The sequence below is a fragment of the Vipera ursinii genome (genome assembly GCF_947247035.1).
Source record: "Vipera ursinii genome assembly, chromosome: 4".
Lineage (NCBI taxonomy): Eukaryota > Metazoa > Chordata > Lepidosauria > Squamata > Viperidae > Vipera > Vipera ursinii.
The window spans coordinates 13,808,167-13,834,648 of record NC_139514.1 but is presented as its reverse complement, the minus strand read 5'-3'; the positions used below and the strand labels follow the sequence as shown (position 1 = coordinate 13,834,648).

At 38.8% G+C, this 26,482-nt stretch overlaps 1 protein-coding gene across 1 annotated transcript in view; it reads right to left on the bottom strand.

Annotated features, from left to right (window-relative positions):
- Positions 1-26,183, bottom strand: part of LOC310640320 (large ribosomal subunit protein mL46-like) — a gene marked incomplete at its 5' end in the record, with an annotated part of 82,742 nt that extends 56,559 nt beyond the window's left edge. Inside the window, one exon of the mRNA XM_083362535.1 lies at positions 26,020-26,183. Within this exon, the coding sequence (XP_083218661.1) occupies positions 26,020-26,183 (164 nt within the window). The remainder of the gene's footprint in view (positions 1-26,019) is intronic.
- Between the last annotated feature and the right edge of the window lie 299 nt (positions 26,184-26,482).

The window sequence follows — 26,482 nt, the reverse complement described above, 5'->3', positions numbered from 1 at the left end:
TTTTAAACAGAACAAATTTGCAGAAGAAATGAGCAAGAGGAACAAATAGTATCATATATGTCATGTGACATGAATTATGTAATTGGCATCATTCATACCAGTTACATAATTACATAATTTGCATAATTCATTACAGCATCTTGATACAAATAATGTCTTCATGGCTATGCCAAATATCCATAAAATGAGCAATGAATTCTTCTTAAACTTCTTTCAAACTATATTTTGTACAGATGTTCACTTCAGCATCTATTGTAGGGGGGGAAATGAAAACATTGGAAACTGTTAATAAAAGCTTTTTTTTTCAAACTGAGCATGGAGAGGACTAATTGTCTATGGAGATTCTCAGTCATGCAGTCATGGTTGTCTCCAAGATGCTTTTTCAAAAGGCAACTGGACTTTGTTTTGCCTTGAAGTCATTTCAAGGAAAATGACTTGGTCATTTCAAGTGAGCCTTGGTGGAGCAGTGGGCTAATGCCTCCTTAAGTAACACCAGCTGCCTGCAATTAGTGCAGGTTCGAGTCCCACCAGGCTCAAGGTTGACTCAGCCTTCCATCCTTCCGAGGTAGGTAAAATGAGGACCCAGATTGTTGGGGGCAATTAAGCTGACTTTGTAATAATGCCGCTTGGGGTTTGTGTGAAAGCCCTAATAAGCAGGCATATAAATAGAATGAAGGCTACTGCTAAGCTTGTAAGCCGCCCTGAGTCTTCGGAGAAGGGCGGGATATAAATGAAATTAAAATAAAATAAAAATAAATTTCACTTCTCATCCAAGAAGCTTCTTCAGCTCTGAGTGAATGGTGAATGGTGGAGAATGGAAAGATTTATATTCCTTGACGTTGTCTGGTCATTTGCACTCTGAGAGTCGTTGAGGCCACTTGGAGGTTTGTCTGTGCCCTCAAGGTCACCTGAATAGTGCAAATGGGTGTGGAGACTTCTTGGAACTGCTGAAAGCAGTCCTCCCAGCAATTCCAAGAAGGTTTCACACCCATTTGCACTATTCAGGTGACCCTGAGGGCACAGATAAACCTCCAAGTGGCCTCAACGACTCTCAGAAAGAGTGCTGATGTCTAGATGGCTGCAAGGAATATAAATCCTTTTCTTCTCTGCCATTCAGCCAGAACTGAAGAAGCTTCTTGGATGAAAAGCGAAATGTCTTCAAGGAAAAACAAAGAAAGTCCAATTGTCTTTTGAAAAAGCATCTTTGGGAGAGAGGATAATATGTACTTTTTTGGGCCCAAACTTTTTAGCCTTCTCAAATACTGTCCCTGAATTTCCCATCCTGAAAATACTTTCCTAATATCACCTTAGAATAATCTTCTGATAATTACTCCTTGACTTTCCCTCAGTAATCCAATTATGATACATCTAATCACAATGTGACTTTTCTTGTCCTTGATTTGTTTTTATTCACAGCCCTTGAAAACATACTTTTTGAAATATTCATCTTTCTTTGCACACACTTTTTTTGGTACTTCTCTTTTTTACTTCTTTCTTTTATTCTTCATGGATATAGTAGACATTTATCTGGATAAATTCACATAATTAACTTCCTGCTATGGAAAAAAACACATGTATCCCAATCTTTTGAATTTTCTTGTAAAACATTACTACATAAATTCTACTTTAGAAAAGATATTGAGGTACTTTCCATATCTACTACTGAGGTTTTATTTTTTAAGTCTCTATTGGCCCACATATTTCTACTTGGTTCCTGCTAATGCAACTAATTAGAACATAATTAAGTCAAATTATCTGAAATAATAATTTAATGCTTACGAAAAATGTTACAGCCACAGTGCATGATTTCATATGCTATGAATGACCTTTCATAATAAGGAGGACTTATGAAGCATAATCACCTTGTTATTTAAACTGGTTAATCGGCTCATTAAGTTTTCCCTTTTGTCTTTTTCATGACTTCTTAACATGAAATCAGGTGCACTGAAACAATAGCACAACATTATGTTTGTATAAGGTCTGGATCCTTTTCAGGAGACAGTTGCTTTCTGTCATTAATAGCAGTCATGACTGCCTATTGAAGAAACAGGTGTGTGGGTGTGTTTCCTGCTTTGCAAGGAGTGGAGGAATTCTTCATAATATCAGGAAGTGGGAAGCCAGATCCCTGATTACAAAATCTTCATTTAAATATGCAGTATTGATATGTAGGGTTCAGGTTTGGAGAGAGGAAGAAGGATACTAACCCCCTGAACTCATTTTCTGCATATAAAAAAGCATTATATAAAGAACTACTTCCTTGTATGGCCATCATCTATTCTTTTTTTGTTACAAAATGATTTGACCATGCTTTGTAATTAGAGAATATATATATTACAGTGGTTAAAGATGATGAGCTTCTCAGCTGGACAACTGACTGCCCAGGTTCAAGACTCGAGCTCTGAGCAACGGAGTGAGCTCCCGTTACTTGCCCTAGCTCCTGTCCACCAAGCACTCTGAAAGCATGCAAATGCAAGTAGATAGATAGGTACCACTTTGATGAGAAGGTAACAATGTTCTATGTTCCTTTGGCGTATAGCCAGGCTGGCTACATGACCTTGGAAATTGTCTTTGGACAACATGAGCTCCCTTGGCCAAGAAACAAAGAGGAGATCTATCTGTCTGTCTGTCTGTCTGTCTGTCTGTCTGTCTGTCTGTCTGTCTGTCTATCTATCTATCTATCTATCTATCTATCTATCTATCTATCTATCTATCTATCTATCTATCTATCTATCTATCTCTGTCTCTGTCTCTGTCTCTGTCTCTGTCTCTGTCTCTGTCTCTGTCTCTATCTCTCTAAAATAGTCCTGAAAATGTGAGTCTCGGGTATATTTATATTTAAAACTAGAAATACAGATCACCAAGACTAAAAATTTTATTTAAACTGAGCTTTCGTCAGTGCCTGCTGACATCGTCAGAGTGTAGGCCTGGCTTACACTCTGATGATGTCAGCAGGCACTGACAAAAGCTCAGTTTTAATATTTTTTTTAGTCTTGATGATCCGTCTTTCTAGTTTTAAATATCTATATCTACACATACAGAGAGAGAAAGAGAGAGGTTCAAAATGTTCAGACAGAATTTTTATAGGCATTTGTGGACAAGCTTGATTAGGATCCAGATCCAGCTTCAAATGAGTGAGCTCTCTAGTCAGTCCCTCATTTGAAAGGATTTGCTGAAGGAGGGAAACATTCAGTTTAAGGATGATTGACTTGGCAGCCATGGCAGAGTCCCTGCCATTGCAGATGGCTGTCTGAGGGTGGTCTCATCTGAATACTCCAAATTACTTAAACCAATTCAATGCATTGCAGAAAATTTTAAGTAGCTTCATCCCTTGCTGATTCTAAACTTACTTTTTAGAACCTGGCTTAACCATTTAAAGAATCTGCCCACTTTTGTAGATTTTGTATTAATACAAGCATAGTGTCAATGAATGAGAACCATAGTAAGAGCTAATATGACTTCAACCAAAAGTTGCAAAATGAACATCAGTAACTATATTCACGTCTAGGTCGCCATACAATATAAACTTTTTATAAGGGTGTATTAGCAAGCAGTATCACCCTTAATGGTAGTATTGTGTCAGATTATGATATTTGTGCAAGTAGTCCTTGACTTATGAGCATTCATTTAGAGACCGAGGGCTGAGAAAAGTGATTTATGACTGGTCCTTGCACTTGCAGCCACTGCAACATCGTGTCACGAAAATTTGGGCATGTGTCAACTTTTAATTATTTATGATGGTTGCAGTGTTTGGGAACATGTGGTTGTCATTTGCAACTCTTCTACTGGCTTCCAGCCAGCAAGGTCAATGGGAGAAACTGAATTTGCTTAATGACCACATTATTTACTTATTAACCATGCTGATTCACTAAGAGACCATGGCAAAAAAGTTCATAAAATCCAGCATGACTCCCTTAATGACTCCCTTGCTTAGCACAATTGATCACAATTGCATTCATAAGTTGAAGCCTACCTGTACTGCATTCTATTAAATCCCCAACATCACCTCACTCTGTGCTCCAGATTAGGCATTTCAAACTCCTGGCCCGCGGGCCAGATGCGTCATGCTGAAACCGCACCCACCCCATTGCCAACAATGGGGGGAAAGGTGCGTGATGTTGCAAGTTTGACATGCCTGCACTAGATGTTCATATGGGCCATCTTCTTACCTATGGAAGTCTGGTCCTTAAACCTGAGATCTAGTCCTAGCTGCCTCATTAAAAACTTTCCAGGGCTCATCTAATGGTTGAAATTTCATACCAAACTAAGCTGCCCAACAACACTGATTCTTGGTGGGCACAAGAGCTACTCAAAACTGTACAAGAATATGTTATGCAAATCTTTCATTTTGTTGCCTGACATAGTGATGAAATAATAATCAAGTCTGTAAAGCCCAAGTCATATGTTTAAATGTCCCCTGTTCACTCATAGATTACTGAATAGAGTGGCAAAGAGTTCCAAATGCTCTTATTAAAAAAGCCAGTGTGTTCTTTTCTTTTTTCTTTTCTCTTCTCTTCTCTTCTCTTCTCTTCTCTTCTCTTCTCTTCTCTTCTCTTCTCTTCTCTTCTCTTCTCTTCTCTTCTCTTCTCTTCTCCTTTATTTTCTTTTCTCTTTTGTGGAGAAGTCTGTCCTGTTTCATTTACTGGTCTGTCGCTTTACTGCAGGGGTGTCAAACTGCTGACCTGTGGGCTAGTTGCACACCCCAACTCTGGCAATGCGAAAAAAGTCATGATACGTCATGCCATGCCATGTGACGCGGTGAGTTTGACACCCGTCCTTTTCTGCATGTATGACTGCTTCCGTCATGCTTCATTACTCCACTGACCATGCAAAACACAATATTACCAAGGCAACAAGGAGTGTTACATCAAAATGTGTTGTACAGCTTAGATAATGAAACCTAACCTCTTCTTTACCTGGGCAACAGAATTCAAGAGGTGGTGAAAACTAATACAGGAAGTTCTCAACGTACAATCACAATTGAGCCCAAAATTTCCATTGCTAAGTGAAACATTTGTTAAGTGAGTTTTGTCCCCGTTTACAACCTTTCTTGCCACAGTTGTTAAGTGAATCACTGCAGTTGTTAAGTGAATCTGCCTTTCCAGTTGACTTTGCTTGTCAGAAGGACACAAAAGGCAATCACATGACCCCTGGACACTGCTACCGTCATAAATATGAACCAGTTGCCAAGCGTCTGGATTTTATTCACGTGACCATGGGGATGCTGCAACAGTCATAAGTGTGAAAAATGGTCATAAGTCATTTTTTCACTGCCATTGTAACATTGAATGTCACTAAATGAACTGTTGTAAATCAAGGACTACCTGTACTACCAGTATGAAAATTTTATTTTACAGTTTTTAACTCCTCCATCTCCTCCTCCTTCCCCTCAAACTTTTCTTTTTCCTCAACTGGATAAGGGATAAATGCAAATTTAATTCCTGAACAAATTTAACCTAGTGATATATAGAGAAGCACACAACATAACACAGCATAACTAAGTACACAACATAACTAAGTAGTTCCCATACTACTATGCAACCATGATGTCCAGAGACATGGATCTTGATGTAATAATTCCACATCTGTTGAGAATAGTGGGTATTATTATATAATAGTGGGTATTAGAATATAACAGATATGACAAAATTATCTTAAAAGAGATTGGGGGGAAATGAATATGGAAGTAAGTCTTCTAGCTACAAGACTTTGTTTCAAAATATGTTTAGTTTTTAATAACTAAACGTACTTTTTAGGGAGGGATGCGGTGGCTCAGTGGGTTAGAAAGGTTGTAAAATGGGAACAAAGTGTTTCACTTAGTAACCGAAATTTTGGGCTCAGTTTTGGTTGTAAGTCAAGGGCTACTGTAGTCTGATAAAACACCTAACTATACATATAAGAAGGGACGCGGTGGCTCAGTGGGTTAGGACGCTGAGCTTGTCGATCAGAAGGTCGGCAGTTTGGCGGGTCGAATCCCAAGTGCCGCGTAACAGAGTGAGCGCCTGTTACTCGTCCCAGCTTCTGCCAACCTAGCAGTTCGAAAGCACGTAAAAATGCAAGTAGAAAAATAGCGACCGCTACAGTGGGAAGGTAACAGCATTCTGTGCGCCTTTGGTGTCTAGTCATTCTGGCCACATGACCACGGAGACGTCCTCGGACAAGCACTGGCACTTCGGCTTTGAAACGGAGATGAGCATCGGCCCCTAGAGTCGGAAATGACTAACACGCATGTGTGGGGGAACCTTTACCTTTACCTTTACCTTACCTTTTAGCCACCCAGAATGACTGTGGTGAAATGGGCAGGCATATTATTCAAATTAATAAATAAAAACCCCATTTTGAAAATCTCCATAACCTTTTTGAGACAGTTTCTTGATTTGTGTGAAGTAAACTTTACCTTAAGATATACAGACACATTCATTGGATTCAGTGCTTTTATGTTTCTTTGGCAACATTTTTCTTCTTCCTGCTGTAGCCATATTTGGCCATCCTGCAAAGTAATCGAACGATGGGTCATTTCTCCTCAGCCTAACTGAACACAGCAAATCAGTTTTTATGAGCTTTCCCAGGGAGCGTTGCAGCACTAGTGAAGAAAAGTATATTACTTTTCAAGAGTCTTTTTTTCCCCCAACATGCAGTACAATCTAGCATCTTCTCGGTGATGGCACACACTTTGGTCATTGGATAGGAAAGAGAAACATATTGAGGAAATATTCTTTCCACCAATGTTTCCTTCCTATAAGCTTTCTTTATATAAATAAAAAATCCTTAATGTGGTTGCAATGATGTAGGCCTCTTATTTTTCATATCTTTTAGCTATTAACAGCTATGCTTCCTAATTGTTAATAATTAAAATAATAAAGGAACCAACCATTTAAAACAGGGGTGTCGAACTGCCAGCCCACAGGCCGGATGCGTCATGCCGAAACTGCGTCCACCCTATTGCCGGCAATGGAAAAAAAGCTGCTATACATCATGACACGCCACGTGACATTGTGAGTTTAACACCCCTGATTTAAAAGGACTTCTATTAGATTATACTTGTGCCAGAATGTAACAGAATAAGAGTTCGAAGGGACCTTGGAGGTCTTCTAGTCCAACCCCTGTCCCATTTCAGACAGAAAACCCTGTCCCATTTCAGGCAAATGGCTGTCCAGTCTCTTCTTAAAAACCTCCAGTGTTGGAGCATTCACCACCTCTGGAGGCAGGTTGTTCCACTGATTAATTGTTCTAACTGTCAGGAAATTTCTCCTTAGCTCTAGGTTGCTTCTCTCCTTGATTAGTTTCCATCCGTTGCTTCTTGTCCTGCCTTCAGGTGCTTTGGAGAATAGCTTGAACTCCTTTTCTTTGTGTAGATAATCCAGAATGCCCATATGGTATGCATTAAGCCATCACAATCTGTATAAATACATTTTAGGCATTTTTGTTGCCTAAACACAGAATACTATGTGTCTGAGTTGGGAGTAATTCTATGATCTCAGATATGGTTTGTCTGAGCTGGGAATAATTTTATGACCCCAGATATGATATCTATATAAATGATTGTAGCATACTAAAGTTATACAAGAAATTACACATTTAAGTTAATGCTGGATGAGAATTCAATTTCATACATTTCAAAAAAAAAGAGGCAATGGACATGTGTCCATTTCTTCATAAATGAGAAAGGTAGGATCAGAAGGAGGAGGAGGAGGGGGGGGAGGAGGAGGAGAAGCATTTTGTAAATCAGGAGCGGGTAACCTTTCGATAGCTAGCCATATTTGATATATTTTGGGGAGGTTGATATTGCAATCAGCAGGAAATGACAAGGAATAGGCAGAACATATTAGAGTTAAGGATTTCAATTCCCCCTCTCCAAACTTGGAATACTGAAATTAAGCTTTCTGAGATAACACAATTAAGTCTTGTGAAAAGGGCACTCTACATTGTCTAGGAGACAAAATGCTGATGTCAGTGTTCCTGGCCATTTTGTGTGCCTAGAACATTAATTTCACAAGTGCCATTGTATAACAGTCGCACTGAAAATTACAAATGGTTGGTAATAACCATGCCACTGAAAGCAGGAACAGTTCCATGGAAAAGCTTTTTCTATAATATTATTTTCCTTCAGGAACGGTGCCTAAAGGAAGACCTTTAGAGTTACTGATGAGCAGATAAATTCTACTGTTGGTTCTTACCCAGTTTAATAAAAGAGAAATTCTTTCACAGGAGAAAAGGATTTCAGAGAAATATTCACAAGTGGAATTTAGTACTTTTGTAATAATTTGAGTCTCCCATGGGTATGTGTGAATCTTTGGTTAAATTATATTGACACACACACACCATTGCTCTTTGGTGGCAGTTATTAGCTATATAGGTATCCTTCGACTTACAACCAATTACTTGGCGACCGTTTGGAATTACGATGGATCTACCCACAGAGTATATACAATCTGGTCCTGAAATGTCAATGGCCACCCTTGCCATGGTCATGTGACTGCCTGTCAGACACTCAACAACCAGCCCATGTTTACTGCAGTTTGCGGTGTCCTGTGGTCACGTGACCATATTTTACAACATTTTTTGCCATAAATGCCATAAACCAGGAGTTACTTCTGGTTCTTGGCAAAATTTAATTATTTAAAATAAATAAATAAAATAAATTTAATTATTTAAAATAAAAGCATATTTTAATTTTATATAGTATTGGCCGTGGTGAGTTGGCTGTGGTGAGTGGGCTAGGGCAAATTCTCATAGACCCTGTTCTTTGGTGTCCTGTTTTCCTTTTACTGCTAACTCTTCCCAACATAATTGTTTTCTCCAGTGAATTCCCCCACGCGACATGTGATTTTGCCTTCCAGTGATATCTCTGGTGTTATGCTCTCCAATACTTGCTTGCCCAAGGCCAGGGGTAAGCAACATTGGCCCTTTTATGACTCGTGGTCTTCAACTCCCAGAATTCCTGAGGCAGCATGGCTGGCTCAGGAATTCTGGGAGTTGAAGTCCACGAGTCATAAAAGAGCCAAGGTTGCTTACCCCTGCCCCAGGCCATTAGCCATTTGAAGCGCTATGAAGAACTGATCCTTTCTTCAGCATCTAGGCCAGGATGTTAAATTTTTGGAGCTCCGCATATATAGAGTAGACTACATAGGGAAAAATGATAATTTTATAAGGACTTGACTTGATACCTCACTTCACCTCACCTCACCTCACCTCACGTTGTTGGAGCAGGAAGGTGTATTATGTATGTTCACCTCCATGAATTGTTTGTAAAAATAATAGAGACGGGATATAAATAAATAATAAACAAGCAAACAAACAAACCAAATCCTGAGAGACTATTTGTTTGGCTATTTAAAGACTGGGTGCAGAGATCAAACAATTATTCAGAATCAAAACTACCTCCCGCATGTAATAAATGCTTCCACAAAATCTCCGATCCATTTGTTAAAGCTCCAGGGAGTGTGGAATTTGTGCATATTAATGCAGGAGGGAATACTAGAATTCCCTCTTTTAATTTACAGTCAGGGTTAATTAATTAGGGCTGCTTCTTGTGTAGCCTCCAGCTTCCTCTTCCTAATCTCCTGCTTCAAATATTCTGATTTTGTGGGAAACTACTCAGCCTGTGCTTGAGTGAACTCAACAGGAGTTCTTGCCCATTTCTTCACCAATAAAGAACCTCAATATTAGCTTTATAATTTGCTTTGCTGAAATGTGATGATTATCTAGCAATATCCAGTAACACCCCATTGACCATTTCGTCAAAACTTTCTTCTCAATACTTCAAATGTTTCTCTGGGGAGGAAACCTGAAATACAATTCTAATTCCACATCCTTTGTTTATTTACAGCTTAAAATCTTATCTCTTTTTCCACTCCAAAAAGAGTCTTTTTCAATGCATGGGAGTGAAAGAACACTTACAATTCACACATTATTTATCTGAACAAATAATAGTGTTGTTCTTCATATGGTAATATATAATGGTGAATTAAAGATGGGCAACCCTCAGCATGTCCTCTTCATTTTTTTCATCCCCTGATCAATATTTTAGCGCATGATTTCTCACATGGGAAAATTGTAAGCTCCTCAAGGCTCAATACAATATTTTACAGTCAAATACATCTCCTAAATACTAGGCAAAATTCCAAAATTCAGCCCAGCTCCTTCTTGCAGCTCTGAACTCTGAAAATGGCCCCTTACAGAGAAAATATGAGTAAATTCAAACTGTGAAATGGGCAGCATATAAATTTAATAAATAAACAAATAACTATTGTGTGTCTTTGTTATGACATGACATACTGTACCTTAGCTGATCTTGGCTAAAACAAAGAAACAAACTAACCTTAATCAGACTTGTTCTGATGGTACAAAACCATCAGAAAACAACAACAACAACAACAATCCCAAAGACTACAATCTTTTATGATAGTCAAGAAACTTTATTTTTCCCCTCAATTGTATAACTACCATGACTGGGTTCTGACATTATACTCCATCAAGACTTTGGAGTATTTGATTTTCTCAATACCTTAAAGCAGCATGAAATTGCAAAATAGATTCCCTAGCAATCAATATGTTAAATTAACTAATGAAATCAAATGATTAAACTTAATTTTTATAGGAACAGATTTCTCCTCACATAAGGGAGCTTCTCCTCACCATCTACAGCTTTACCTGTAGGGAATAAGGAAAATGCCCTTGACTGAAACATAACAGGCAAAAAGATCCAAAATATTTTTTTTAAAAATAATAATCAAAAACAGTCAAATAATATTTCAAAGTGAATTAGATAAATGCCTCTCTAACTGACTGAACTATGAGGAGAAATCATTGCACATAATATATGAACCACAGTAAATTTTGGAGGGTCAAATAATTGTTTTTAATCCATGTTTCCAGTCTTACTTTAGATTCAAGAAAACAGACAAGGTCCATTGTATTAATGTCTAGCCATCCTGTAAAAAGGTAAAGGTAAAGTTTCCCCCGAACATGCGTGCTAGTCGTTTCCGACTCTAGGGACCAGTGCTCATCTCCGTTTCAAAGCCGAAGAGCCAGCGCTTGTCCGAGGACGTCTCCATGGTCATGTGGCCGGCATGACTAGACGCCAAAGGAGCACAGAATGCTGTTACCTTCCCACCATAGTGGTCCCTATTTTTCTACTTGCATTTTTACATGCTTTCAAACTGCTAGTTTGGCAGAAGCTGGGACGAGTAACAGGCACTCACTCTGCTACGCGGCACTCGGGATTCAACCCGCCAAACTGCCAACCTTCTGATCGACTAGCTCAAAGGTAGTAAAATTTATTTAAACAAATTTCAAAACAACAATTGTATATACTATGCACGTGTTTGCCTTTAAAATGCCCCAAAGCCTAAAATCGCAAAAGATTATATGAAAAGGAGATTATATGAAAAATAAATTATCATAGATTAGGAAAGGTGACAAAATTATTTCAAGAAGGTGTTTGGAGGGGCAGCCATTATTTTCTCCAAAGCAAGTTTGTCCTATATTCTGTTCAAATAATACAATCTTAATTACATCTTTTTATTCCATGCTATAAATTGAAAAAAGTAAGCATACGTCAGGCTGCCAAGCAGTGGTAATTGGGGTCAAAACAGGTGTCTTCTGTTCTTAATGATACAGTTACATGAATTAATAGTCCATTGGTTGACAAAACTATTGGAGCTTATAAATGAATTTTAATTTCTTGTGCCATGTTGAGGGTCATTTGACAGATCAGCCTTCTAAAGCCGTGGGAGTCATTCCCCTGTCTAAATGGAAGTAATGCTTGAGTTAGCAGTACCTTGTTTTATGATAAAAGGACAACATAATCATATTCCAGAGTTCATACCAACCTTTTTGGATCACAGTAAACAGTCTATCCTAATTTTCTACCCGGGCTAAATAAATCCTTCCAGAAAGTCTATGTGGAGACCATCAAAGTGTCCTTTCTTCTCTTCTACTACTTTTTCCTTAGTAATTTGAACTTTCTGTTTAGCTACCATCATTAACACCCTTGTTGGAATGGCTTCATGAGCTATTCTAATTTGTTTTCAAAGTCTTCCAGCCTGGGGTCATAAACTGTGATTTTGACTCTCTTTTCCTGTTTGAGAAAGATGCAGAACTGAAGGCCAGTTCTTGGCCATTAAAAGGGAGAAATGGGGGAAAATGGGACAATGATGAATGTAAAGGAATATCCCACTGCCCAAAAGATGAACAGAAACATTTAATACTGAATTTTTTTTGTCCTACTCCATGTATGTCACCATAAAACACAAATACGGAAGAGCCTATAACTTATCTGTACACATACATTGGGTCATGTAACTGATCATCTTCTTACCATTGGTCATGATTCAAAACTGACATTCAAAAGTTCCATGAAGATTCCTTATGATCAGTGAAATATATACAGTATATCTTACAATCTTATCTTCTCCCACTCTATCTTCTCCCAATTGAAGGTGGTAGCTCTATCTGCCTTTACTTCTGCAATGCTACAGGCTAATTGGTTTCCTATAGTGTAATACCTGCCAGCCTTCCAGAAATGCCTGCTTTACCCTTGCTCTGGCATTAAGGACAAATTATCAAAAGTCAACTTTGTGAGATTCATCACCAGATCAAAGCCTTCCCTTTTGTAATGCAGAAAACTTCTCTGCATAAAAATCATACTGTGAGTAATGTGCTCATTTCTGTAATCCCTGTTCTGGTTGAATTAAGTCAGTCATTATCTTGCCTCTCTGTGGGAAGGATACAACAACTGGAACAACTGTGATCTGAGTATGATTATGAAATATGATTCTACTTTTTTGGGTCCCAGTAGATTTTATAAATTTATTTTATTTAGCATGTGGCATCTAGAGAGGGTAAGCAATCATGATTGTGATATACTGTGTAACACTAATAAAACACATTATACATACAAATACAAATATAAATTTAAATAAAACATCAGTTAAGTGTATGTGTATATGGGCAATACCAAGGCTTTTTTTTCATAGCACGCTCAGAACAGAGTTCCGGCACCTTTTTTGGATGGAACCTTGTAGGGTAGGCAAGGCGGGTTGTATGACATGTGTGAGTTCCGGCACCTTTTTCTTTTACAAAAAAAGCACTGGGCAATACAATATGCAAGATAAAATATTATTTTAAGGTAAAAGCATGATAAAACCAACATATTAGCAGTGGGCTAATGCCTCCTTAAGTAACACCAGCTGCCTGCAATTAGTGCAGGTTCACATCCCACCAGGCTCAAGGTTGACTCAGCCTTCCATCCTTCCGAGGTAGGTAAAATGAGGACCCAGATTGTTGGGGGCAATTAAGCTGACTTTGTAATAATGCCGCTTGGGGTGTGTGTGAAAGCCCTAATAAGCAGGCATATACATAGAATGAAGGCTACTGCTAAGCTTGTAAGCCACCCTGAGTCTTCGGAGAAGGGCGGGATATAAATGGAATTAAAATAAATAAATAAAATAAATATATGGCATCATAGAAACACAATAGGATAGATGTTATAATTTGATATTTAAGGAAACTAACCATCCAGCTGCTTCGGTGTGGCTACATTTCCAGTAGATTTCTATGTGCAATTCAAAATTTTGGTTGCTACCCATAGAAACAATATGGCTCAGGTTCCAGTATCTTAGGGATATCCTTTCCTCAATAGATCCTGCCCATCCCATCTGGACAACTAGGGAAGACCTTCTGAAGGTTCCCACATACCAAGGCATACAGTGAGAAGAGGCAGTGAAATTTCTCTGTAGCAACTCCCAATGTATATATAGCTTCCACTATATCCTGGCCTTCCAGAGGCAGGTGAAATCAATTTTTCTAGAAGTCGTTTTTGGATTTATTTTATTTTTTTATGATATAACTTTTAGCTTTGCATTTTTAGTCACCATTTTAATTGTTCTGACTTTTATTCTGTCTTTTAATAAATACATATTTTGATAAATAAATATTCTAATCAACAATTAAATTTGAACATACATTTGTAGTGAAGCGCATGCTCACTGTTCAGTTGATTCCCAGATGTAAAATATTTGGCAAAGCCAAATGCAAATTCACACAAAACTCAACTATTGAAGAGTGGCAGCATATGATAAGAGATACATCAACCACTCGGGTGTTTCGCATGTGGAGGAATAAAGTGGGGCCCGGGATGTTCTGGGTGGGTTGCCGATTGTACACCTGGAATGTAAAGTGATGAATGGATCCATTATTCATAGGATCTGACTGCTTCCTTAAATGGCATCTTCAAAGTTCTTTGGCAGATATGTAGATGTTCCTTAACAAGACTAGGTGACTTGCAAATGCCTCTCTGAATGTCAATATGTTAGTGGAAATGAGCTATTTTAGAGCAAAAAATCAGAGCACCCGCATGTTGCTTGGTTTTTATGGCCTTTCTTATGCAGAACTTAAATTTATTAATGGGCATGGAGGTGTCCATTTAATGGGAGCAACAATGGAAAAGTTGAGGAAGTCTGAGACAGCATTTAAACACTATCCTTATGCAAATACATTAATTTGCCAGAGAGACTATTATAGTACATAACCAATCATTCACTGAATAAGAATGTATTGGGGCAGGAGAGCAAAGTGATTCACAGATGTGCTTATTACGCAGTATCTAAATGGATAGGTAAAAATATTAAACTGATGAGAGGCTAATTAAAATTACCCCATTACCTAAAAAAAAGACACTCAGTAAGGGGAGATACACACAAATGCTTCCACAGATATTGGATCGGCATACACTGAGTGAATGGAATAGCCTCAGTCCAGATAAAATTAAATGAACTTAAAATGCCATTGAGATCAATGGGATTTAAGTACCTAACTGCATGCTAATCGACTCACTGGCATGTAGTAGCACCATGCAAAAAGAAAAGAGACAAAAAACTAGCTTTAGGAAGTATTAGGATAATAAGCACAGGGACTAATGAACACAAACCCTACTTTTATTTTATTAGTTTATCGGATAGATATCCTACTTCCCCTCCAACAACTCAAGGTAATCTTCATAAAATTCCCATCTCCTATTTTTCACATAAGAACATTCCCATGGGGTCAGTTGAACAGGAATTGCCTTTAAATCACGTGAGTTCTTATGGTTTAAAGTAGATTGAATCTGGCCTTTCCAGTGCTATTCCAGACCTTAACCACTTGGGCTCTGGAGCTATCATATTTGGAAATACATTATCTAGTTCAAAAGATATATCATTGCCATACTTCAGGCCAGATATATCAATAACTCTTAATTCTCCAGTACTTTATATTGCATTCAGGAACTAGCTTATCATAGACGCTCAAACACATAGCTAAATTACTTGCAGAAACCTATGAAGCAAAATACAAAGAGAAAATCTGTATTCAGAAATCCCACATGTGTCTGTCTAGAGCCTTCACAGTCATTTAAGATAAGATAAGATAACATTTATTGTCATTTTTCACTGTGGGCACACTGGCACACATTAAAAAGGAAATTATATTGCCTGCTCTCAAAAGTACAGACATACACAACATACATATAAAACATGCTATATACATCCTTACATATAACACATACAAATATCAATCACTGTCCATAGATGTGGAAAAAACAAGTTATCTACCACTGCTGCCTTTTTCTTTGGATTATTTGGAAGTCTTGACATGGGAATATTATTTTGTCAGATGCAGGTCTTCCATGAGATCAATATTCCAACTGGGACTCAAAAGAAAAAGTTCCACATGACTTACGTGGAGGCCGAATTCAAATCTACTTCAAACCATGAAAACTCAATTGATTTGGGCCCAATCATTGTCTATCTGTTCAAATGACCCCACAGGGATGTTCTTATGGGAAAAATAGGAGATAGGAATTTTATGAATATTACTTTGAGCTGTTGGAGGGAAAATGGGATATTCAGTGTGGGATTCAGCCAGTTCGCACCACTTTGGCAAAACCAGTAGCTAATTTTTTGTTGCCCAGGCCCACAATGGTCTTCTGGAAGTGGCATCCACACAGAGAATCGGTTGTTCACATATTTGAATCCCACCACTGGGGATATCTATCTGATAAACTCATAAAATAAAAATAGGGTGTCATGGTTCCAATAGATGAGATCAGTAAAAAGAACTCCAAGGCAAACATGTTTCCTTAAAGAACATATTTATTTGGCTACATGGCATCGGCATGATCAAAGGTGAACCCAAGACTGATTTTTTCCCCCCAAAAGTTACAATGTTACAAAGTTGAACTTCCCACCCCAGTAATGTGTCATAAATCACAATCCCCAATTAACTACTTGCTTGGGCTTTCTAGCGGAAGCTTTAGCCTGCCAAAATGCAACCAGCATTTTTGTTCCCACAGAACAATTTATTGTTTTGACTAAGCTAAAAAACACTCATCCCGCCTCCCAATTCTACGGCAAACAAAAACGAAGGGAAAATGACTTCAGCTAAATTCGTTTGTAGAGTTGACATAGAGTTTGTGTTTATTAGTTCTCAGTGCTGACTTCATTGTATCACATCTGGAAACTGCATCATGTGGGTTTTTTTCTTCTTCCTAAAGTTCTATCTGTATTGATAGAATACACTACAACAAAACAAAAGCCCATATGATTTATATCCAGTTTAGAATGAAAAGATTGCCAGTTTAAGGATCACAAAAAAATAAGCATCTTTGCAAAGGGGCTTCCAGAGAGGCACTAGGAAGCTCCTTCAACAAAGTATAAGGCCAGGAGAAACAGAACTGTGAGGATGGTGCAACAAATAAGTATTGACCATGAGCTGGCCAAACAACTGGTCTGGGCTCAGCAGAAGAGATTAAATGCATTTAAGCATTATGTTACAATTGCTAAATGATTCCTTCTCATATAATACTACCTCACAGTTACAGTGGCAATGAGTGCACCCTTGGAAGACTTAAAAGAACAGAACATGGGTAGATGTTCATGGAGAAGTTCTATATATGTGGTTGCTAGGAATTGAAAGCAATGTTATGGCTGATAATTAATCAAAAGTTGTGTTTATTACTATGAACATGCTATCTCCATCGGGTAGGAGATATAGGAATATAGCGAGCCGTACCAACAGGCTGAAAAACAGCTTTTATCCGTGGGCTGTTAGGCTTTTGAATGGGATATAATTTTATAAACTTTATGCATAATTGACTTGTGAGGCTGGTGCGTTGTGCAATTAGTTCACATGGTGTAATAAGATGGAGGGTTTGTGTCACTGTAAGTTGGGGGGTTGGGGTACGAAGGGAGGCTCAGCCAATCTCAATGTATACATGGTTGTACTTTGACAATAAAGGTTCATTCATTCATATTGTGACTTTTTTTGCATTGCCAGAGCTGGGGTGGGTGCAGCCTCCACATGATGCAACCGGCCCATGAGCCAGCAGCTTGACACCCCTGCTCTCAAGTTTTGTCTGAGAATGTAGTTATTTCTTTTAATTAATGGTCCTGTGGTCTGAAAAAAAAATAATTGACTCCCCTGGGTTAATATATGAGAAGTGGCCACTAAGAGGCTGGTACAAGATAGATCTAGACTCTATCATGGTTATCTTGATTCCCAAACACAAAACATTGACAAACTATCGTGGTCTATAAAAATGAAAAAGCTAAAGCCAGGCAATATCTTTCTGAAAATCAAATATGGTCAAAATTGTGGGCTAAGTTTCCTGATTTGCTCATTAGGGAAATTACTACAGCAATTTTTCTCACTACAAGAGAGGGAAAAGCTGACTCGATGCCAAAATTATGTCTCTACCAGGATTGTAGAACTACATAGGGAAGGAAGGATGTCCCTAACAAGGTTAGGCTCTACGCAGTCCTAATGTCTGAGAATAATGAGAGGTTGTTGACTGACAATCAAGCAAATGAAAATGTACAGTGTAGGCTTCCAAGACTTAGTTAAAGCAGTTAGTATTCAAGGGTGGAAGGAACAGCCAATATACTGTAGCTTTCTAAAACGTGCATGTAATTTTTATTACTAAATTTGCATAGTGCCAACAACATAAACCTATTAAACCATACAAATCCTTAGGAACTCACAATCAGAACATTATCATTCCAGTCAGAACAATTAAACATTTTAAATGAACACCAAAATTGCTATGATTTCTTCAGAGCGAAGTGACCCCCACCCCATCAAAGCTCCTTTCCGAATCTTAATATTTCTTTCTGCTATTTATACATCGCTATGTTTGCATGCTAGTCTCATCTAGCCAAATGTAGTGTGTGCAACTGAACATGACTGGTGTAAGTCAGAACAGTAAACTTGTTTGGGGGAAAAAGAGGGGGAGTGCACTGGAGATGCCATGAGATTAATGCTTCATTTATATATACACATGCACCTTCTCCTGTCATTGTTTCAACTTGGGTAGCAGTTATTACATGTATTGATATAAGACCAATACCAAGTTCTCAAATATCCATTTTCTTTTCATCTATATTTTGAACTAGTAGAATGTTGTCTGGACAACCAAAGAGGATGTTCTATAGCCAAAAGCTTTATGGCTGATGTAGAGTTGCTGCAATTGTCAGTAGCTATTGCCACATATCTAGACTGAGAAAGGGTTGATAGGTAAGTGTAAGTTGCAGATGGTCACAGATGAACTGGTGCAAACACATCCTAAATCAGTGGTGGGATTCAAATAGGTGAACAATCAGTTCTCTGTGGGGATGCCTCTTCCAGAAGACCATTCTCGGCCTGGGTAACAAAAAATTAGCTACCAGTTCTCCCAAAGGGGTACGAACCAGATGAATCCCACCACTGTCCTAAATCCCAATTGTGTGTTGTGCAGAGGTGAGTACCCTATGGACTGATTGGTTGATCCAACTTCCTGTTTTGTGCTTTGATGTTTGAGTGCACCCTGGCTAGAACATTAAAATTCATAGATGCATGAATGCAACTGTCTACAAATGACAAGATGCTTCACATGCAGTGCCAGAGAATTCTGCTCAACCCTTTATTCTTCAGCATTGGAAAGATCATCCTGGAGAACATCTATCTGTCTAAATGTCTATGGAGATTCTCAATCATCCATGTCATGGTTGTCCCAAAGAATGTTAGAAGTGAAGAAGGTCCTTAGATGAGAAGCAAAACATTTTCAAAGGAAAAAAAAATAATAGAAGAAAGTCTAGTTGCCTTTTGAAAAAAGCACCTTTGGGACATCTATCTGTCTAGTTGCTGAGAGTCAACAATGAAATTTGTAGCACAAATCATTCATTCAATCAATCAAGCTTGATTACAGTAGTAAAATTGCAGGATATGGCTTCCTTTTATACTCACTCTACTTTTAATATTTGATTTCAAATTAATTTTTGATTATCCTGACTTCCTCTCTTATGCTTAAAAATCTATGACTGTGTTTCCAACAGTGTACAAGGCTGGAGTAATTGGATCAATGGTCTGACTGGATATAAGGCTGATTCCTCTTTCCCATGAGTCCTTGAAATATAAATGCATTTCATGTGCACATAACCCACGAATTATAATGAGTGGCTTTTTTTTGCAAGTGACAAATGCTGGCAATTATTGTAATGTGCATTCAAAGTGACTTCAGATAAAATATCGTTTGTAGTCAAGAACTGGGATTTTTTTAAAAAAGTGTCTGCAAGCAGAGTCCTTAAGGCAAAGCTAAAATCGGATTTATCACCCACTGACTATTGGAGGTTGAAGCACTCTAAACTGAGCAAGAGTTTGTGAAGCAGGTTTTATAACTGAACACAAAAGGATATACTGCATGTTTACAAGAAATATACTCCAGTAATAACAATGCTTAGTATCCACTAGGTAGACCCTACCAGGAAAGTCCAACGATATGCATTATACATGGGGAAAAAAAATATTTGTGGAGTCCTTGGGGCTCTCTCAGCCTGGATATTTTCTTGCAGATGTTTCATTACCAAACTGGACAACACCACCAGCAAAGCAACTATCTACAAAAATTTCAGATGTACTCTGAGAATCGCTAGGGAGGAGCCATTTTAACCCTCTTTCAGTCTACAAAACCTAGGGGTCTTTTTATCATCTGAGAAAGAGCCCCTCCCTCTAGACCAGACATGTCAAACACAAGGCCCAGGAGCCAGATCCGGCCCGTGAAGTGGTTTCATGTGGCCCGCGAAGCCATCCTGGAAACAGTGAGGGAATGGCCCCTACTGCCTTGGCCCTGGCCCAGAGACCCTCATTCTGCCAGAGACCCTCAGATCTGTCCCACTCCTGCCCAGGCCCCCATAGGCACCCTTGATGCGAACGATGTAGAGCTGGCCACGCCCACCCAGTAGGCCATACGCACTCTAGCCACGCCCACGCAGTAGGCCATGCCCACCCTGGCCATACCCACCCAGCCCCCTGAGGGCAACCGCAATGCTGATGTGGCCCTCAATGAAATTGATTTTGACACCCCGCTCTAGTCTGTATTTTATCACATTTCCAAGCCAAATTAGTGCTTATCTCTGTCAATTACCTGTCGGTACACAGCTTATCAGTACAGATATTGTTTCTCCCAGTTGTTTCCCAAATAAAGACATTAGAGTTTTCCTCAAGTCAAGTGGGCAGTCTATTCAATTACCCAACCTTTTATGAAGCACTTTAGTTAAGACTACCATGGACCTAATGGCCACACTATCTCATCTTTCGGGGTCTTGTTTCTTCAAACCATTGGTCCACATTTCGAAAGAAGAGGCTGTTCTATTCTTTTTTAAAATGTACACATGTATCAACCATCAGCACTTTTGTATTCATTTCTGGAGTGTAGGTACTCAGGGTTTTGTTTTGGAACCTTTTTCTCCCACCTAATCATTTTTCAAGTTAGTCATCAGACCATCTGGCTGAAATTACACATCAGGGGGCAGTGGTAGGTCTGGAGTCTCTCGATCTTTGAACAACAGCTGCAGAATGGTGAACTTGGGGACTCAGCTAGACCAGGATGTTCTGATTTTATGTTCTGAAACTTTGCAGAGGTGCAATATCATCAACCGATAATAACCTTTTCTGTCCCTGACTGTTTTTTTCTCACACACAGACAAAACACATACTTTTTTATTAAGTAAATTAATTTGGTTTATAAAGTTGAGTTAGAATGAATCTTCTGTCTTTTACAGTTTTCTGATTAACTTACATTATTATTATTATTATTACTTTTTAAGAGATGAACTACAGAATGATGGATATGGACGTGGACTGAATACAAAAGTGCGGCATCAGTGCAAAAGAAATACGTTGACGTGGTTTAATACATTGAGGGAGAATCAGTGAGGACTGAATCACAAAACAAATATATGAAGATCAAGAGGAAGAAGACTGAGAAATATGTGGTAGGGTAGAATTCATGAAGTTCATTAGTGCAGAAAAGAGCAACAAATAAGGGGGCTGGAAGTAAAACTTATGAAGAATGGTTGAAGGAATTGGGTATGTCTAGTTTAATGAAAAAAAGGACAAGGGGTAACATGATATCAGTGTTCCTATAATCAAGGGACTGCTAAGGGGTCAACTTATTTTCCAAAGCACCTGAACACAGGGCAAGAAGCAGTGGATGGAAACTAACCAAGGAAAGAAGCAACCTAGAACTAAGGAGAAATTTCCTGACAGTGAGAACAATCAACTAATGGAACACCTTGCCTTAAGAAGTTGTGGTGCCTGGAGCCTTTAAGAAGAGATTGGACAACCACCTGTCTGGAATGATATAGTGTCTCCTGCTCAAGCAGGGCATTGGGTTAGAAGACCTCCAAGTTCCCTTCCAACTCTTTTATTCTGTAAAGTTTATAAAGCAAAACATGGGAGGTGGGGAGTTTAAAGAATGAAAGGAAATAGCACTAACCTAATCAAGAAATTACCCAAGGGGGGAAAAAAACAGATATTCAGCAACACTGATCGGACAATGTACTGACCATTAACAGAGAGCAAACTCCACTGGCTTCTAGTTCTGATGATGTTATTTGATCAGGTAATGAAACATCTGCAAGGAAACATTCCTGCTAGATCTGGTAGAACTAGCAGAGATAATGGGAGAAAGGTAATCGTGTTGTTATTATTATTATTATTATTATTATTATTATTATTATTATTATTATTATTATTATTATTATTATCTCAGGCTGAGAATTTTTAACTGGGGTTTTTAACTTTAGGGATGATTTAATCTTTTTTTAATTTGTTTTTAACTTTTGTACTGGTTGTTTTAAATGCCCTGTAAACTGCCCTGAGTCCTTCGGGAAAGGGCGGTATATAAATTTAATAAAATAAAATGAATTTTTTATTTTTATTATTATTATTATTATTATTATTATTATTATTATTATTATTATTATTATTATTATTATTATTATAACTTATATACCGCCCTTCTCCCGTAGGACCCAGGGCGGTTCACAAGGCAATTAAAACAATATTACAATACAAAAGTTAATAGCAATTAAAATAGATTAAATTATCCTTGATTGAAAATCTAAAACCCCTATAACTCTGATTAAAAAACCCAATTACAATAAGTTAAAAATTAAAAATTCTCAGTCCTGGCCAGAAAGCTCAAAGAGCCAGGTCTTCAGGTCCTGGCGGAACGAACAAAAATCAGGGGCAGTCCTAAGCTCTACAGGTAACTGGTTCCAAAGGGCAAGTGATATATGGATATGGTGAAAACTGTAGAGAGTAGAAAAATGGCCTTGGTGGAGAAACAATTGTAGAGGAAAAAAATTGTCTAGGTAAAAGGGACAGAAGCATTTTTAAAGTCTAGAACAACTAGATCACGGGTGTCAAACTCGCCGCATCACGTGATGTGTCGCGACGTATCGCAACTTTTTTTGCATTGCTGGGCTGGCAGCTTGACACCCCTGAACTAGATAACATTCTGAACTGACTTAAATAGATGTCTCCCTATTTCACTAAATGATAAGAAGGAGGAAGAAGTCCAGCATATCAGTCTTGCAAGGTCTTGTTATTATAGCCAATCTGAATAAAAGTAGTTTAAACCTTCACGTGGAATTGATTTTCTGGTTTAGACTACTGAGAGGGGCTGACAGAAGCAAGTACATTTGCAGGGAGGCCAAGGTATGAAGAGATATGATGTATCTAATTCCCTTCCCTTTTGTCAAGCAAGGGAAATCAAGAAATCCATGCAGTTCAAATGAACATAAAGGTTTATTGCAAGAATCTACAAGAATCTGTCAGGACCCACCCCAATTCACATCTTAGGAAATAAGAACTCCTGGATCCAAGTTTGTCCAAAAGGAAAAGTTTACTAGGATGAGATCGGTTGTGGCAATACAAGACGGGATCTGACATTGAGTTACATTTCAATACTATATAAAGCATTCCCGTTTCAAACCCCCCCCCTCGAGTCCATTTGGTCAGGCTCACATCAGTTACTTAGGTGTCAGGCCCTTTCGTGGGAAAGGGAAAACTTCTTGCGTTTTACTGTTATTTTCTTCTTCCTTTCAGTTTCAAATGGAGATACGAACCAGATCTCTCTCTCCCCCTGTTTCCCCCAGATCAAAAGTTTTCCTGGTCTTTGAAAACAGCCTATGGCAATCTGAATAAACATCCTCTCTCTCCCCCCCCCCCCGTAGAGATGGCAGAATCCCTAAGATAGGCCCAGTATTCTAACCATACATTTATGAAATGTGATATAAATGGATTCTGACAATTGGTCAAAGCAAATTGGTGGTTGATAAGAGTCAATGGAATTCAAAATGGACTGAACCTAGATCTCTTATGAGCATGAAGAGACTCAACATTGATGATGTATTTGACTCCTCCCTCAGGCTCAACCTTGTCATCTCCTACATCTTTCCTTTTCCTTTCCCCTTTCCTTTCTTGTCCTCTTTTTCTTGCACTTTCCATAACATAATTCCTCAAAAGGAATTGTTAAATTGATATACTGTATATATGAAGTAAAAATGCATATTGTTGTAGAGTTGACCTGAAATATATATATATATATATATATGCAAATTATTCAAATTGCTAATAAAGAATTTGGGAGGCTAAGATGATCATTTCGAACTATTTATGTTCTCATCAGTTAGTCATACCCTTTATCTGAGATTCGAACCCGGGTTCGAATCTCAGATAAAGGGTATGACTAACTGATGAGAACATAAATAGTTCGAAATGATCATCTTAGCCTCCCAAATTCTTTATTAGCAATTTGAATAATTTGCACAAATAATGAGCTGTCATAAGTTGACTAGTTCCTGTGGATAAGCCCTGAGCCGGGCCAAAACAGGAATGAAAGAGTTAATTAGCAAGGTCCATTCAAAAAACCTTGACAAATACTTAAACATATATATATATATATATATATATATATATATATATATATATATATATATATATATATATATATGAGAAAAACTAGCTGATTGTCACTGAGAAATTTCCCCATTTTGTTTTTTGTCTCCTGTAAAGTTTCAGTTTTCAGATTCTTGGCCAAATAAGTTAAATAATCACAAGATAAACAGACAGGGATTGATTCAGCCAGTTCACACCAGTTCAGCAGAACCGGTAGCTAATTTTTTTGTTGCCCAGGCCCAGAATGGACTTCTGGAAGTGGCATCCACACAGAGAACCATTTGCTCACGTATTTGAATCCCACCATTGCAGGGATTTATCCTCTCCAGCCAGCCTTGTACTATGATTCTTTTGGCACCAGTTGAAAATAATTTCTTTCAAAAGAGTTTTTGACTGAGCTCCTCCCTCAGCTCAAAATCTATGTGCCTCCCATTGGTGTGGAAAGAGAGAGAGGGAGGAAGAGAGGGAGGGAGTGGGGATTGCTTTCAGATTCTGTTACTACAGCTTTACAATAAAAGTAGAACTTAACTCCATGATATTGGATTCCTAAATCCAAATCCATATCCCTCTCCTGCCTCAGTATTCTAAGTTCAGGATAGTCTAACCTTGGCAACATTCAAATGTATGGACTTCAATTCCCATCATTCTGGCTGGGGAATTCCAGAAGTTGAGGTCCATGAATCTTTAAACTGCCAAATATGAGAAAGGCTAATCAAAACCAGTGCTTTTTTTGTCATAGAATGCACCAAACGGTGTTCCGGCACCTTTTTTTGAACGGAAGAACCAGTTCCTTTTAAGCTGCCAGTGAGAGTACAGGTAATCCCCAAGCGTTCACTTAATGCTCTCATGCTTCTCCGTCCCTTCCTGCCATGCGGGACTCACCTAAAAAAGATCTGTCTCCTCTCTGGCACAGTTCCTGCTGCTGCTCTGATCTGAGGCCAGGGGATGCGTCCATAGCCCCCTGTGGCCCAATATGGGCTCCGGACACCTGGAAAAGACCTCCAGAGCCAGATCTATGGCTGCAGAACAATTCTGTGGCTCCCCACCCTGAGATACCTCATGTTTACTTAACAAGCTGCAAGCGTTTCAATGAGGCAGAGAGTGATCTCATTAAAGGAACAAAATTCACTCTGTGAGTTTTTGAGTTACAAATGGAATGAGCAGGCTGTCAACGCTGCTAACATCGAATGTTATTGCTTGACAAGAGATGAAGAAGTAGCCGTTTCATATGTTAAACTTGTGTATTGCTTTAAGACTTGTGTATTGTTTTAGTTTAAGGTTAGGAGAGGGAATGAGTAGGATTGCACTTTTCAAGGCCATTTTTCTCCCTAAAGAAGATAAGGCTTTGGTGGTCTTCTAACGGAAGGGAAACGGATTCTTTAAATTAATTGGAGAATATGATTAATGACGAAATTAGAAAGGTGGAGAATTATGTATTAATATATTGTGCAAGGGGCGGAGATTTCAGATTCCAGCTTCTTTCGAGCAAGCATTTGCCGGTGTATTAGGCTAATAAAGGACTTTTTAAGGTAAACAATGCCTCAGAGTCACTTGAAAAGTCCATACGTCGGAAACTTGACACAGGCTCAATTACACTCGTAACTCAAGGACTACCTGTAAAGCTCTGGCTCAGTGAAAGGAAACTGCCCAGGGAAATCAGGGGCATTGAAGTTTGACCCCAAAACACTTCCAGGGCCCTGAAAGCAGGCCCTCTTCTCTGCCTTGGTTCATGGGGCTCCCCACACCACCACCACTTGTCCTCACCCCGGGGTTGGCCACCGGGGACCAGGACTGACTCCTGGAGTGAATCTCTTGAGGGACCAGATGCACTCCCAAAGCAGCAGCGCAGCTGCCACCTTGGTCACTCTGGCTCCGGAGGAAGCCTCTGCGTTATCAGAGGCGGGGGAGGATGAGGTGGCAGAAGACATGCCAGCTCTGAACAAGCGCCCTCTCAAAAGCTGCAGCAATGGCGTCCATCAGCTGACGCTGCTCACATGATCTGCTCCTTGGAAGCTCCCTAAAGCGGTTTCTTCTATCCCCCCACCCCTGACCCCCATTCCATAAAGAGCTTTTGACTGGAGCCGGAGCTGTGCGTGAGTTCTGGCAGGGTTTTTTTTGTTTTGTTTTTTTTACAAAAAAGCACTGATTGAAACAACAAGCAAATAATAATTTATTTTCTTAAACCATTTCTCATTTTTTGTGTGAAGAAGCAACTGGGAAAGAGTCC